The 16,609-nt window shown below is 27.1% G+C and overlaps 1 protein-coding gene across 5 annotated transcripts in view; it reads left to right on the forward strand.

Moving 5' to 3' along the window:
• The window catches only part of LOC117175685 (transcriptional activator protein Pur-beta), a 55,379-nt gene that overhangs the window by 14,257 nt on the left and 24,513 nt on the right, over positions 1-16,609 (forward strand). For 3 of the 5 annotated variants that reach the window (XM_033365418.1, XM_033365415.1, XM_033365419.1), the window contains exons 3-5: positions 10,004-10,122; positions 10,834-10,936; positions 14,992-15,122. In XM_033365418.1, coding sequence (XP_033221309.1) covers positions 10,004-10,122; positions 10,834-10,936; positions 14,992-15,122 — 353 coding nt within the window. Of the gene's footprint in view, positions 1-2,862; positions 3,447-10,003; positions 10,123-10,833; positions 10,937-14,991; positions 15,123-16,609 lie in introns of those variants that run through there. The other 2 variants (XM_033365416.1, XM_033365417.1) reach the window with 2 other exon arrangements.

Genomic DNA, 16,609 nt, shown 5'->3' on the forward strand with positions numbered 1-16,609 from the left:
TAAATTGTTGAAAACATTTTTAACAGTAATTTCCTCTCAGAATAGAGTTAAAAATTTTCGTTTTTCCGAATTTTCCAACTTATTTGCAATTTTTCACTTAGTAGAGTGAATTATTAATAAAACAAATTACCACATTTTAAGTGAAAAGTGGAAAACTTTAGACAAAGATACAACTTCCTAAATCTATTCTAAGAGAATTCTACCAAAATGTTTTTTGAACAAAATAGTTGAATCCTCAACTTAAAAAAAAATTAATTTTCAATTCAATTGGATTTTTAACCAAAAAGAAAAAAAATTTCTAACAAAAGAGTTACATTTTTAACCAAAGAGGCGAATCTTTAAAGAATGCATTTTAAACAAAGTAGTTCATCTTTCAATCAAGCAGTTGAATTTTCAATAAAAAAGATGAATTAATTGAATTTTAATTTGTTATTTAATTAATTCTTTTGTGTGTTGAAAATTCATCTTTTCGGGTTTAAAAGTTAATTGTTTTCTAAAACATTCGATTTTTCAGCTTAAAAATTAAAATATTTGATTGAAAATGAAACGAATTTTGGTTGAAGTTCAATCTTTTTTTTACTTCAGATTGACCAAACAATTTTACCCAAATTTGTTGAAGAAAAGCTATTATTATTGAAATACTTTAAAAAGGATGTTCTAATGTAAGTAATTTTAGAAATGTATAACTTCTGGGTTATTTCTTTTCCTTTTTGGAAAGTGTAATAATCTGAATAGATGGGTTTAAAATCAACCACAATTATTTTTTGTTTGAAAATTTGACTATTTGATGAAAAATTCATCTTTATAGGTGTTCTAAAAATTTCAAAAAGATGTATAATTACCAGACCAGGATCATTTTACAGAAAAAATATAATTCTGACTCGAAACAATGAATTTCCTAAAAAGTTACAATTTTGTCTTAGAAAGGGGAATTTTCGCAAGGAATTAAAATTCTGATTTAGGGCATTGACATTTCAAAATAAAGTATAAATATCTGACCGAAAAAATTTAAAATTAACCGGAAGATGATCGCGAATTAAAAATCATTTCATCTGGGGGGAAAATATAAAAATATGTTACAGGTATTAGATTACTCGTCATTGAAGACCAAAATGAGCATCGCTTTTCGTTTTTTTTTAAATTTCAAAAAATTACCCCAACTTCGGGGTTAAGAAGACGACAACAAAAATTAAAAAATAGAAAATACTACTAATTATAAAATTATTTTTCACATCTACCCCTTAACAATGATTTTATAAGTAGTGGTATTTTCTAATTTTTTATTTTTTGGGGGCCTTCTCAATCCCTAAATAGTGGTAATTCTTTGAAATAAAAAAAAAACGAAAGGCGATGCTCACTTTGCTTTTTAATTAAAAGTCATTGGATACCTGTAACATATATTTTTATATTTTTTCCCCAGGTCGCTGGCGAAGTCCTAAAAATAGGCTAAAAATCAGTCTATTTTGCGTCACTCTTTTAGAGAAAAAATTTAAATGGGATTTGAAACAGTGAATTTCCTAAAAGAATTACAATTTGGATTTTGAACGGGGATTTTTCGCAAGGAATTAAAATTCTGAATTAGGGCATGGCAAATTGATTTACTTTTGGATCAAAATTTGATGCCTTGGGATTTAGCGATGGTGTTAAAAAGTAGGTAATTAAATGAAACATACGTTCCGGTTTAAGTTGGTTGTCAATCGATGGAAACAAACTATTTTCACGTTGTTCAGTAGGCAGAAACCATTTTATTTTGTTTGCATTTTACCGGTTCGCGAACGGTTCGTGTTTTTTACTTTCTGGAACAACGTAGTGAAGTTTCTGGATAAGTAAGAAACAAACAAAAGTACTATTAGTGGACGTATTAGGATCCGTTCATACACTTTTTTTTATGGTTTGGGGTTGCGATCGGGGAATTCATCAAAGGGATGTTGGAAGCATATTTAAACATTTTCCTCTGTTTTTGCCTCGTTTTATATTTCCTGTTTAAAAAAAGGCTAAAATAAGTCGCTCGTCGACGATCATGGAAACGTGGCTTTAGGCCACGGGAATGCAGATAGCATTGAGGTAGGTCGCGGGCGCGCAGAGATCAATGCACTTGCTCTCCGAGTGCCTGCGTACATGTTCCCGTTGTCGTCTTCGTCGCCGTGTGTCGTCTACGTTCACGTCCACTTCCTGGACCCGCATTCTCGCAAACTCACACGGTATGCGACGATCCAAAGGGCCTCGTTTCGCCACCCCTTTCAAAATAAGGCGGTGGCCTCCATCTCCCACAAGTATCAGCTAAAACTGATAAACTCTGTCCTATACTAACACTCTAGTTCCAACATGAGAACTCACTAAGAGACCGGAAGTGCCCTCTCAGTGCCATAATGCCGGGATAATCTCTCCAGCAGGAAGTAGGTCGACAGAAGTTGACTAAAGGAGCAACCAACATATAATCTTCTGTACCTCATCCTGATCCTCAAGGCCCTCTCTCGAGGAAGCGAATAACCGAGTAGAAAAAAAAACGTGACCTGGCACTTTATGCAAGAAGAAAGGTATAAAGTAGACGAGAAAATGAGTGTATTGCGCTGGGAGAAAAGGATAGAGATTGAGGAGTGAATAGAGCAATGAGGCATAGTAGAGTTAGAGGAAAAGAAATGAGAAGGGGGGACATATGAGGAAGATGGAGAGGCAGAGATAAAAGGAGATAAAGAGAGTGCGGGTGAGAGGAGAGGAGAGGAGAGGTTAGCGAGGAGAAGAGGAATCTTCGATTCGCTGTACCAGCTGCATCGTGTCGCCGTTCGCATTAGTCCAAGCTGGGCCGGGCGGAAAAATATGCTTTGCCGTTTCCTGCTGGAGGGCCAGCAGTTGACCAGTCGATCGGTTCGGAGACTGCCAAGTGCATAGCTAAACTCGAATGAACGAGTCGAGTTTCGGCCCAGGACACCACGATTCCCCAACTTTCCTGATAAATGGTGACCTAGTGAACCCTCCGGGGTGCTTCGGAGGCTGAAGGGATGAAATACTTCAGAAGAGCAGAAAGTAACTTGAGATCAAAAGAGATCAGATTAGAAAAGATCCCTGAATTGGAGTACCAGGAAGTGACCACTTTATTTCCAGTTTAGAGGGTTAAGAATAAAGTGATGCGACTCGAAGAAACTTCTGCGTGGATGTCGTGCTCGAAGAGGTTGCGAGCAGTGAGTGAGTTTTTGAGGCAATTTAGGCGTGGTGAAAGATAATGTTACTCTGGATGTGTGGCGAGGATGGGATTTGAAATAAAAGAAGATTTGAAATCGATATTTGAGATATTCACTTGATAGCCAGGTGTCCTGGATAGTTGAAGGTGGCAGAAAGTATGTACAGGTACACGGATTACCGTAGTATCGACAAGATGTTCAAAAGCAGGATGTTCCAGGGCGACCTTAGCCCTGTTCCCATTCCTGGCAGCAGTCTGCAACAATCGAGTAGGTACCGCGATTGGACATCTCTTTTTGAACAGAGTCTGATTTAGTAATTTGGAACACAATTAACGAATGTTAAGTGTAATCTTTATTTTTTTTTAGGGTATTGGGCAATGATTTTAATAATTTTCATTTGTTTAAACAATTACTTTCCCTGGTAAATCGGTAGAAGTTATTATTTTCTGGAATTAATCTGAAAAAAAGTTTTAAAACAATGGGGGTATGAATTAGGATATATGAAAATACTGAATAAGTATCATCGTTCAAGAAATTCGAAAAAGTACAGTTTTCTCCAACTTTCTTTTGAAAAGGCGCAGCTGTATTTTCAATCTAAAAGGAAGAATTTTCAACAAAAAAAGTTTAATTTTCAACGAAAAAGGGGACTTTAGCGTAATACTTTAAGTTTTGACAAAATAATTAAGCTTTTAAGAAAATAGTTGAGTTTTCTACCAAATATCCGAATTTTTAATCTACATAGATGAATTTTCAATCAAGAAATATTATTTTGTACCAAAACTAGAATTTTTACGAAAACATGTGACTTTTCATCCAAATAGATGATTTTTTAACTAAAAAATATAAGTTTTCAACCGAAACTGGAACAGTTAAACTTACAGATAAAACAACTAATTAGAAAAAAATTATCCAGCAGTTGAATTCAACGAAGAACAAATGTGACTTCAACAAGAAAATTATTTTTCAACTCAGAAAGGTGAATTATTAAACAAAGTACATGAATTTTACAAATAATTGAATTTCGAAGTAAAAGAAAAAATAAATTTTCAAACAAAAATGGAATCATTAAATTTTCAATTTAGAAAACTAATTTTCAGTTAAAAAAAAACCTAAGCCATTTGAATTTAACTAAAAAAGAAGAATTTTCACAAAATAGTTAATTCCTCAAACAAAATGATGAATTTTCAACAAACAAGATAAATTTTCGGCCCAAATAGACGAATTTTTAAGAAAATACATGAACTTGCTACCAACTAGTTGAATTTTCAACTTAGAAAGGAAAAATTTGCAACCAAAAATGGAATAGCTACATTTTTAAACAAAAAAAAAAGTTTAACAACCAATTTTCTAGAAAAGAACTGAATTTTTAACAAAAAAGTGAATTTACGAACAAATAATGTAATTTTTTAACAAAAATTATAAATCTTCAACCAAAATAATGATTAATTTTCTACCAAGAAAATACGAATTTTCAACCTAAAAGATCGAAATTTTAGCAAAATAGTTAAATTTTCAACCGGAGATGAATTTTCAACTAAAATGATGAATATTAAAAAAAATTGTGATGAAAAGAGTTCAGCATTCAACCATAGTTGTATTTCCACCAAAAAGTTTATTTTTTAACCAAGAAGATTCATTTTTTACCAAAAAGATCAAGTACCAATAAAATACATTTTCAACCGATTCCTTGAATTTTCAACTAAAAATATGTATTTTCAATCACTTAGTAAAATTTGTAACGAAAAAGACAAATTATCAACAAAAAATAGGATAGTTAAATTTAGTTAAAAAATTAATTTTCTATCAAAAATAAAACGAATTTTCAACAAAACAGTTGCATTTTTTCAACTAAGAAATGTTTTTCTATAAAAAAAGTCGAGTTTTCAACAAAATACATGAAATTTCAACCAGAAAAGCTCAATTTTCAACAAAAAGTGGAATAGTTACATTTTAAGTGAACACGCTAATTTTAGATCAAAAAAGAACAACGAATTTTTTAGCAAAACAGTTCAAATTTCAGTCGAAGAGATGAATTTTTAACTAAAGTGGTGAATCTTTAAAAAGACAAAAATCGATTGCCAAGGAAAAAGGTTGGCATTCAACCAAAAAGTTTATTTTTCAACCAAGAAGATTAATTTCAAAAAAGAAGTATCAACAACATACATAAATTTTCAAGCAATATTTGACTTTTTAATTTAAAAAAATAAAAGTTTAACTAGAAAGGTAATAGTGTTAAACTTTCAACGAAATAGTTAAAATTTAAACCAAAAAGATGACTTTTCAAACAAATATTAGAATTATTAACCAAAAGAGATGAATTCCGTACCAAAAATATGATTGTATACTTTTCAACAACAAAAAAAGAACTTTTTACCAAGATTAGTTGGATTGTCTTATTGAGTTCTAATAAAATTTAAAATCTTCTTTAAAAAGGGGGAAAATAGTTTATGGATAGCAAAAAATTTAAGCTAAATCTGTCATCTAAGTTAATCTTTAAATTAAATCAATGTTCTCATATGAAAAAAAAAATATATTAATCGAAATGTGACAAATTGTCTCAAGAGGGAGAGATAACTAAAAATTAAAAAATCACTGAAAATAGCGTCACGTAATATGTGGACGCTCCAATTTCCTTAAAATGTCAACACCTTGAATTAAAAGTCCTCATTTCCTATAAATGTTCTCGCTCGGAAAAGCATTAAATTCCCCATAAACTGGTGGCATTTAAGAACCAGTTGGATCTAGTTCTCTCTTCCCCTCGTATTCTCGGTTCTCCTTCACCTCATTTCGGAACGTCCTTGACACAGTGTCAACCCCCGTACTTTTCGTAGAAATTGAGCGGCGAATCCCCTAGAGCTAGACTCGGATAAAGATATTAACCGAGGTCAGGAAGAGTAGGGCGAAAAGGAATGAAAAAGTGGGTGGGTGGCTTAAAGGGACTAGATCTCATGATAGAATAGGGGTTTGTGGCTTGGGGATGATGAGCTAGAGGATGAGGATGAGGAGGAGGAGGAGGAGGAGGAGGAGAATCGTTGAACCCGAGATGCAGCTGTTATTGATCGAGTACGACTGGCACATCTTTCTCTCTGTCTCTCTCGTGTCTGCCTTAACTCTAATCTAAACTCGAAAGGCTTCCTTTACGCATCCTGAGCTCGAAGATTCCTCTCCGGAAGGGAATTTTGGCAAGTTATTCGAGTAACGTAAAATCATCGCTGGGCTGGTTCAGATTATAGCCACCCGATTGTCCAGAGTGACCTAGTAAGCTTTAGTCGCTGCGAATGAGACGTAACCCAGTTTTCCGAGGATCTCTCCCTCTCACGGAGATTGGAGGGATCCATTAATGCGCTTCCCTGCAAAGTGAACAGTTACCATGGGTGGAGAAATCCTCTTGTGTAATGATAATGCATAATCGGATAATCCTTCTTGAGATTTTTTTTTATGATACAGTTTTAGCGAAATCGGGCTTATTGCGAGCCTCGCGGACTTTTTTCTATCAATTCAGGGACGTTAGGGGTGTACAAAATTACCCCGTTTGACGGTACCTCATTTATCTAATACGTTTAGCCATGGTCCCTAAGGTTGCGAATTTTCAAGAGTGGTTCCTATAATACGAATTTTAAAGCAACATAGTTCAATCCTAAACCAAATAATTAAATTTTCAACTAAAAAGGATGTATTTTAAACCAAAAATGGAATAGTAACATTGTCATAAAAAAATTAAGTTTTAACAAAAAAAAGGAATGATCAAACAAGATAATTAAAAGTTTTTGCCAAAAAAGACGAATTTTCAACAAAACCTTTGAATTCTCAACTAAAACATGAATTTTCAAAGAAAAAGATCAATTATCGGACTAAAATATTAATTTTCGACAAAAAAAAAACGAATTTATAAACAAAGAAGTTAAATTTCAACAAAAACGAAAATTTGTTACAAACTAATTCATCTTTCAACCAGGTAGTAGAATAATTTTCTACCAAAAATACGAATTTTCAACTATCAACGTTTTATTTTCAGTCAAAAAATCATTTTCGACAAAACAAAATAATTGTCTACAAAATTGTTTGAGTGTCGACCAAAAAGATGAATTTTCAAACCAAAGCGATATGTTTTTAACCAATAAAATTAACTTTCTTTCGAAAAAGATGGATTTTCAACAATAGATTTTAACGTTCAACATAAGATATATATTTTAAACTAAAATCATGAATCTTTAATAGCAACAAAAAATCATTTTTGTTCATATCTTCAACCAAGTAGTTGAAGTTTCAAGATATTCGAATTTACAACTAAAGAACATCCACAAAACCTGAAAAATGAAGATTTAACAAATTAGTTCGTCTTTCAACCAAGTAATTTAATTTTCAACCAAGAACATTAATTTTCTTTAAAAAAAAATGAATTTTCAACATAAAAAAAATTATCAACTCATATTACGATTATTTAACAAAAAAAAGGAATTTCAAACCGAATAGTTAATTTTCAACTATAAATGTTCAGTTTTCAGATAAAAACATTTCTTTTTGACAACAAAAGGAATTTTTAACAAAGAAATTAAACTTTAACGAAATTAATTAATTTCTTACAAAATAATTTACCTTTCAACAAAAGTGGTTGAATTTTCAATCTAAAAAATATAAATTTTCAACCAAAAAGATGAACTTTCTTTTTAAAAAAAAAACAAGAAAAATTAATTTTTTATGAACTAATTCACCTTCCAACCAAGTAGTTTAATTTTCAGCCCAAGAAGATTAATTTTCTAGTCAGGGTGGCCGCTAGACCGGGAAACCGAGAAATGACCGGGAATTTTTTGAGATTGGAAAAAAACCGGGAAATGACAGTGAATTTTTTTTACCGGGAATTTTACAGATTTGCAGAAGGAAAATCTGTCCACGTTCGATTTCAACAGTTTTCAAATAATTAGTTGAATTTTTATGTTTTTCAATAATGCGAATTCCAAATTTTTTTACATTAAAAATGTTTCTTTTTGAGCTTACAATTTTAATTTAAGAAATGTTTAAATACTTTCTTAAAGACTTGAACAAATAAAAAATAAAAGCCTTTGATGTTGGAAATTTTCGATAAAAACATTTTTATTTAATAGATAAATTGTTTTTTACTTTATCTGTACTTTAAGTAATAAAATTTAAATCAGTTCAAAATTTAAGAATTTTCAGATTTTAACGTTACAACTTAAACGGTTTCAATTTGAAAGTCTGTCATTAAACAAATGTGAACATGTGACTGAAAGTTTATACACTATTTTCGACTTAAAAATAACTTTATAATAATATATTCTTAATTAAAGGATTTTATTACACTTAAAATATTGTTTCATTCTAAAATATTCCATTTTTAACCCATTCAATTTGAAATTTTTAATTAAAAAAAAGATTAATTATTGAATAGTTAGCAATATTTGAATTTTTATATGAGGCAAGTAAATTAAAACCAAATATTTAAAAGTAAAGTATCTTTAACTGAATTTTTTGAGATAGAAAACCTGGAATTGTTATTTGTTCATCCAAATTGTAAAGAAATTTTCTAAAATTTGCAGGATTTTCTGAAAATTGTAGAGAAAAATCAATTAATTTGTAGATATATTTGGAAGTTCTGAAAAAATTTCCAAAATAATCTAAAATTTAAAACAAATTTAAAACAGCTTCTAGATTTCTCAAGATTTTGAAATAAAATTTGGAAGCTTTCCAAGGATGTTAAAACTATCTGAAAAGAAAATAATTAAATTTCTAATTTAAGAAGTGTTCAGTTAAAATTTTTTCAATTTTTTTATATTTGATGTTTCAAGCTTAAGATTTCTTAAAAATATAATTTTGAAAATTTTAAAGTTCATTCATTGGTTTTTTAATTTAGAGCATTGAAAATGATAACGTGGATTTATATTTTTTTATATTCAAAAATGCTAGTACCTTCAATTTTATACGCGTAAATTATTGAGCACTTGAATAAAAAATTTTTTAGTTAAAAACTTTTAAATTTCATTTTTAAAAGTTCAAAATTTAACAGTTCCACTTTGAGTGCTTTCATTTGCAGCTCAGTTTTTATTACCTCAAGTGGAAACTTTTTCAGCTTTAGTGTTCCATTTTTTAAATTTCATTGGCCGTGAAAAATGTTTGCGAACCGGGAATTTATTTCGTCGATTAAAACGGCCACCTTGCTTTTGAAAAAGACGTATTTTTAACAAAATACATAAATTTTCAACTTAAAAAAATTTCAAGTTTAAGAAATTAATTTTTGGCCAGAAAAAACGAGTTTATTACAAGAAAGTTAAATTTCAATAAAAAATTATTTTGTTTCAATCTAATTCATCTGTCAACCAAGTAGTTGAAATTCGAACTCCAAAAAGATACGCTTTCAACCAAAAAGATCAAATTTCAAACAAAAAATAATTTCTCACTAAAAAGATTAAATTTCCACTGAAAAAGATCAATTTTAAAAAAATCGCACGATTTTTAAATAAAAAAAATAACTTTTCATGTTAAAAAATGCAAAAATAAAATAATCAGTTGAACAAATTATTGTACAATAAAAACAATTAATTTTTAATTATCTTATGTAATTTTAATGCATAATTCGTCTGGAGAGAGATTTTTGTAGATCAAGGTTTTGTGGAATTGGGGATGGGGTTTTATTGATATTCTCTAATGGCTTGGGAATTCTATTATATTTGATTATTTTTCTCTTTTGAAATTGATATATTTATGAGGAAAGTCTAAAAAATTTGAATAACTTGACACGGTACGTTTCCCTGTAATTCAGGTATCTATTGTAAGAAGAATTTGTGACTGATTGAAGCTTTTTCTTACAGGTCAGCAAGGTCAGCAGGCCGAGCAGGAGTTGGCGACGAAAATGTTGCAAATTCAAAGCAAAAGGTTCTACCTTGACGTGAAACAAAACAAGCGTGGGAGGTTTATCAAAGTAGCCGAGGTTAATATTAAAACATAATAATTAAATATTAGCGTCCAGTTTAGACATTTTTATATTTAATATAATTTTTTGTTTAATATTGAATTATACAAGAATCTTGGAAATTGAAAAAAACAAAAAACAAAGAGAAAATAAAAATAAAAAAGTAAAGACTAGTCTACAGCTGAAATGGTTCGTGTCTGTGCTAAGTTTCTAGAATGTTCTCGAAGGGTCCCGAAGATTTTAAAGATTCAACCCTTTTTTTAACATGTTTGATGATTTCAAAAAATATCACAAAGATTTTAAAGATTTCAAATGATCTAAAAAATATTTTAGGTATTAAAAAAATTTAACAAAAATTGCAAAAAGGCATTGTACGTATGGCATTGTTAGTAACTTGCAAATTTTATTTTAAGTTCAACATCATCAGTTGGGGTCTAGTGACAATTTGAAAAATATTATCGAATTCTAAAATATACTTTAAAGTATCTTCTAAAAAGTCAATAATTTCGCCTTGTTTTTATTTCCTCTTATATATATATATTTTTTTTTTTAATTCGAATGGAGACATTCGAGAGTGTGTTATCCAAATTTGATCGTTGTATTCTTGGTGTTTTTTTTTTTTTAATTTCCAAAAATGTCGTAGATATATTTGAAGATTGGGCGTTAAAGAGGAATTTAAATTTTTAATTATTCTGAATTTCATTTCTTAAATTTAAAATATTTTTCCAGATCGGAGCAGACGGTAGGAGAAGCCAAATCTTCCTAGCACTTAGTACAGCTTCCGAGTTTCGGGATCACTTATCAACATTTAGTGACTATTACGCATCTCTAGGTAAGGTATTGTTTTTTTTATATATGCATGCTAGGGGCGTTAAAAATACAGAAATTACGAATTTAAACTTGCATTTTCGATTTTTTCCCCTTTTGGGTAAAAAATGAGCCAAAAATTAATATAAACCAATTTCTAAAAAACTGACTTCAACCGCGCGCTGCGCTTGTGTATAATTTTTCATTACAAATATTTTTGTAGCTTTCAGATATGGCAAATCAAAATTTCAACAACAAAAATGTTCATATTAAACCGAAAAGTTGAATTTTCAACGTAACAGATAAATCCTTAAACAAAGCAGAATAATGTTCAACGCTTTTTTAACCAAAAAATATTAAATTTTCGCTAAAAGAGGCGAATTTGATACTGTAATCGTTCATATTTACATAAAAATCAGCTTAATTCATCAAGAAAAGATGAATTTTCTACAAAATTGTTGAATCCTCAACCAAAAACAGATTAATTTTTAACCAATAAGGTTAATTTGTTGAAAAAAAATACGAATTTTCAGTGAACGTCCAACAAAAAAGATAAATTTTCAACTAAAATAATGAATCTACAACGCAAAAAAATGAATTGTTAAAATAAAATAGTTTAATTCATTGAAAAAAGGCGAATTTTCAACGAAAATATTTGAATTCATAACCAAAACAAATTCATTTTATTTCATTTTTTTTTAAATTGAAATAACTCGAATTATTCCTAAAATTTCGAGAAAAAAATTTTTTAATTACAAAAAATGCCGAAATGTTCGAATATATTTTTAAAATTTTGTTGATAAAATTAATTTTACAAAATGAATCTTCAAAAATCAACATTTAAAAAAAATGTTTAAAAATCTTTTCAAGTTTAAAATTATTTAAAACTTTTTAAAATATTTCTCTTAACCTTACTCAAATTTTTTCTAAGATTGAAAATTTAATAATAATAAATAAAAAAATTAAATTAAATAAATAATAAATAATAATATAAAAAAATAATAAATTAAATAAAAAATTAAATAAAATTGCAAAATTGAAAATATTGCTTTAAGATTTTTTACAGATTCTTTTTCGATATGTTAGGAAATGATTTTAAATGTTTAATTAATTGAAAAAAATGAAAAATGCAAAATTCTTAAAAAGCTTCAAATTTTATTTTTTATTCGAAATCTTAAAAAATGTATATTATATTTCAAAATTTGTATATCCTAAAGTCTAAACTTACTTGAATTTTTTCTAAAAAATTAAAACCTCGATTAATTTTTCAGCTAAAAAAAACATTTGCAATTTTTTCCAAGAATCCTCAAGAAACTGTTAATCTCTTGAAGCCTGTCAAAATTCTTAAAAAGCCTTTTTCCGAAATCTTAATAAAATCTTCAGTTAGTTTTAAATTTTCTTCAAGTTTAAAATTAATAATAATAAAAAATTTATTCGAATTTTTTCTACAAAAGTTGTTTGTTTTCTGAAAACCTTGCAAAATTCTTAAAAAGCTTCAAATTTTATTTTTTATTCGAAATCTTGAAAAATGTATATTATGTTTCAAAATTTGTTTATCCTAAAGTCTAAACTTACTTGAATTTTTTTAAACAATTAAAACCTTGATTAATTTTTCAGTTAAAAAAAACATTCGAAATTGTTTTCAAGAATCTTAAAAAAAACTGTTAATCTTCTTGAAACCTGTCAAAATTCTTAAAACGCTTTTTTCGGAAATCTTAAAAAAATATTCAGTTAGTTTTAAATTTTCTTCAAGTTTAAAATTAATAATAATAAAAAATTTATTCGAATTTTTTCTACAAAAGTTGTTTGTTTTCTGAAAACCTTGCAAAATTCTTAAAAAGCTTCAAATTTTATTTTTTACTCGAAATCTTGAAAAATGTATATTATGTTTCAAAAATTGTTTATCCTAAAGTCTAAACTTACTTGAATTTTTTCTAAACAATTAAAACCTTGATTAATTTTTCAGTTAAAAAAAACATTCGAAATTGTTTTCAAGAATCTTAAAAAAAACTGTTTATCTCTTGAAACCTGTCAAAATTCTTAAAAAGCTTTTTTTCGAAATCTTAAAAAGAATCTTCAATTAGTTTTAAATTTTCTTCAAGTTTAAAATTAATAATAATAAAAAATTTATTCGAATTTTTTCTACAAAAGTTGTTTGTTTTCTGAAAACCTTGCAAAATTCTTAAAAAGCTTCAGATTTTATTTTTTATTCGAAATCTTGAAAAATGTATATTATGTTTCAAAATTTGTTTATCCCAAAGTCTAAACTTACTTGAATTTTTTTAAACAATTAAAACCTTGATTAATTTTTCAGTTAAAAAAAACATTCGAAATTGTTTTCAAGAATCTTAAAAAAAAACTGTTAATCTTCTTGAAACCTGTCAAAATTCTTAAAAAGCTTTTTTTTCGAAATCTTAGAAAAATCTTCAGTTAGTTTTAAATTTTCTTCAAGTTTAAAATTAATAATAAGAAAAAATTTATTCGAATTTCTTCTACAAAAGTTGTTTGTTTTCTGAAAACCTTGCAAAATTCTTAAAAAGCTTCAGATTTTATTTTTTATTCGAAATCTTGAAAAATGTATATTATGTTTCAAAATTTGTTTATCCTAAAGTCTAAACTTACTTGAATTTTTTTAAACAATTAAAACCTTGATTAATTTTTCAGCTAAAAAAAACATTCGAAATTGTTTTCAAGAATCTTCTAAAAAAACTGTTAATCTCTTGAAACCTGTCAAAATTCTTAAAAAGCTTTTTCCGAAATCTTAAAAAAATCTTCAGTTAGTTTTAAATTTTCTTCAAGTTTAAAATTAATAATAATTAAAAACTTATTCGAATTTTGTCTACAATTTTGTAATCTTGAAAAAATAAAAAATTTTGCTTTAAAACGATTCTTTTTTTATTAAAAATTGTTTGCAAGTTTCAAAATATTTTAAAATCTTTTGAAAACTTCAAGTTTTTAATTTTTTGTTTAACTTTTTCAAAGCTTCTAAATATTTTTAGAAACTTACTAAATTTTTTTTTTTTAATTTTGTAATATTGCGTAATTGAAAAATGTAGCTTTATGATCTCTTACATTCTTTTTCGACATTTTAAAAAATAATTTTAAATGATTTAAAATTTTTCTCAATTTTATTTTAAAATTCGTTTTTCAAAATAAATGTTGATTTAAATTTTCTTAGGAATCTTTAAGATTTTGTTTTTGATTAAGAAGCTTGTTTTTTCGAAATCTTAAAAATTAATATTTTCAAAAAATGTTTTAAAACTTTTGCAAGTTTTAAATTTTAAAATATTTTGAAATATATTTCAATGTTCTCTTAAAATTCATTATTGAAAATAAAAAAAATCTTGAAATTTTCACAGAAATCTTAATAAACTTTTCTTAATTGTCTTGAAATTTTTCAAGATTCTTAAAAAGCTTCTTTTTTTCGAAATCTTGAGAAAAATCTACATTTTGTTTAACATTTTTGAAGCCTTCTGACGATTTAAATTATTTTCGAATCTTTTCAAAAAATTGTAAAAGTTCTAAAGATAGTAAATATTTTTTGAAAAAATTCGCTTATATTAAAAAAAATTGGTAAATACAGCAAAATCAACAAAATTGTTTTATAACCTTCCACATTATTTTTCGAGATTTTTAAAAATCTTCTAGACTTAAAAATAATTTTAAACTTTACTAGATATCTTCTAAGTTTTGATCCATAGTTTCATTTTCCTCACTTAGAATTAAAATTTTCCTTTTCATTAATAATTTTTAGAACCACTTAGAAATTTTAATTTAGAAAATTGATAGTGCAGACAATGTATAGTTTTTATTAATAAATAAACAAACTGAAAACAGTATTGTTTTTTAAAACAATTAATGTGATAGAATAGTAATTTTGAATTTTTATATGAATTATTCTTTAAGAACCCATATCTCCTTAAATATTAATGCAATTAAACTAAAAATGATTCGTACTTATTATTATTTTTTTTTTTTGAACAGCCCTAAAATGCATGCCATAATTTTCGTTCTTAATTTTATCTTTGCGCTTTCCTTGTTCTTTTGTTGACCTTTAATTTATCGTTTTGCGTTGATTAGGTCCACCAAATCCGGATAATGTACCGGATGATGGAAAACTCAAGTCGGAAATGATGGTTAAGGACAACAGACGGTATTACCTAGACCTTAAAGAGAATTCTCGCGGCCGTTTCCTGCGGGTGAGTTCCGCTGTATGTACCGACCAGCAAATGCATAATTACTTACATTACTCTATTTCACTCGGGAAAGGAATCACGTTAATTATTCGTATTTATTTTATTTACTTATTTTTATTGTTTTTTTTTTCTTCCTTTTTGTCTCTTTGATTTTTGAGGAAGAAAATTGACGTGATTCTATTTTCCGTACTGGAATACAAAATCATCCATCAGGCTTGAAAACTATTTATTATTTTTTTTTTTAATAGTCTAATCAGGGCTTAAAATTATTGAAATTGCAGATTAGACACCATTTGTATCTAATGAAATGATTTGTGTAAGAAAATGGGGAGATTTTTTTTACGAAAATTGGAGAATAAATTCTTTTAAATGTTTACAAATTAATGCAGGTACTGTATTAAAAAAGACTAAAAAGACTCATTTTTACAACAACAAAAAAAGATGCATTTTTTAAGAAAATACATTCATTCTCAAGTGATTATTTGAATTTTGAACGATCGATTTCAACCAAAAATGGAATAGTTGCATTTTTAATTCAAAAAATCAGTTTTTTTACCCAAAGAAAATGAATTTTTAACAAAGTAGTTACATTTTCAATCAATAAATATTCAATTATTCAATTACTAATAATTAATGTTTGAATTATATAATACATGAATTTTTAACCAAATAATTGAATTTCAACTAAAAATTAAACATTTCCAATCAAAAATAGAATAGTTCAATTTTCATTTAAAAAAATTAATTTTCACCCCAAAATTAATTTTCTTCCAAAAAGCACGAATTTTTAATAAACGACATGAATTGTGAACCGACCAAATGAATTTTGATCCAAAAAAGATCAAGTAACCAAAATTGGAATAGTTATATTTTCAATTTAAAAAATCAATTTTTTACTTAAAGAAAATGAATTTTCAACCAAACATATTAATTATTTACCAAAAAAAAAAGAATTTTTAAAAAAATACATGAATTTTTAACCAAATAGTTGATTTCAACCAGAAAATAAACATTTTTCAATCAAAAATGGAATATTTCAATTTTCAGTTTAAAAAAAAATTGATTTTCAATCAAAAACAAGAAATTTTTTACCAAAAAATATGAATTTTCTAACAAAATGCATTCATTCACAAGCGAATATTTGAATTTTCAACCAAAAAAGATTGATTTCAACAATAATGGAATAGTTACATTTTCAATTTAAAAAATCAATTTTTTACTCAATGAAAATGAATTTACCACCTAAAAATGAATTTTCAACCAAAAATATTAATTATTTACAAAAAAAAAAGAATTTTTAAAAAAATACATGAATTTCTAACCAAATAGTTGAGTTTCAACTAGAAAATAAACATTTTTCAATGAAAAATGGAATAGTTCAATTTTTAGGTAAAAAATTAATTTTCAATCAAAAACAAGAAATTTTTTACCAAAAAATATGAATTTTCTAACAAAATGCATTCATTCACAAGCGAATATTTGAATTTTCAACCAAAAAAGAT

Source organism: Belonocnema kinseyi, chromosome 6, assembly GCF_010883055.1.
Source record: "Belonocnema kinseyi isolate 2016_QV_RU_SX_M_011 chromosome 6, B_treatae_v1, whole genome shotgun sequence".
NCBI classification, from domain to species: domain Eukaryota; kingdom Metazoa; phylum Arthropoda; class Insecta; order Hymenoptera; family Cynipidae; genus Belonocnema; species Belonocnema kinseyi.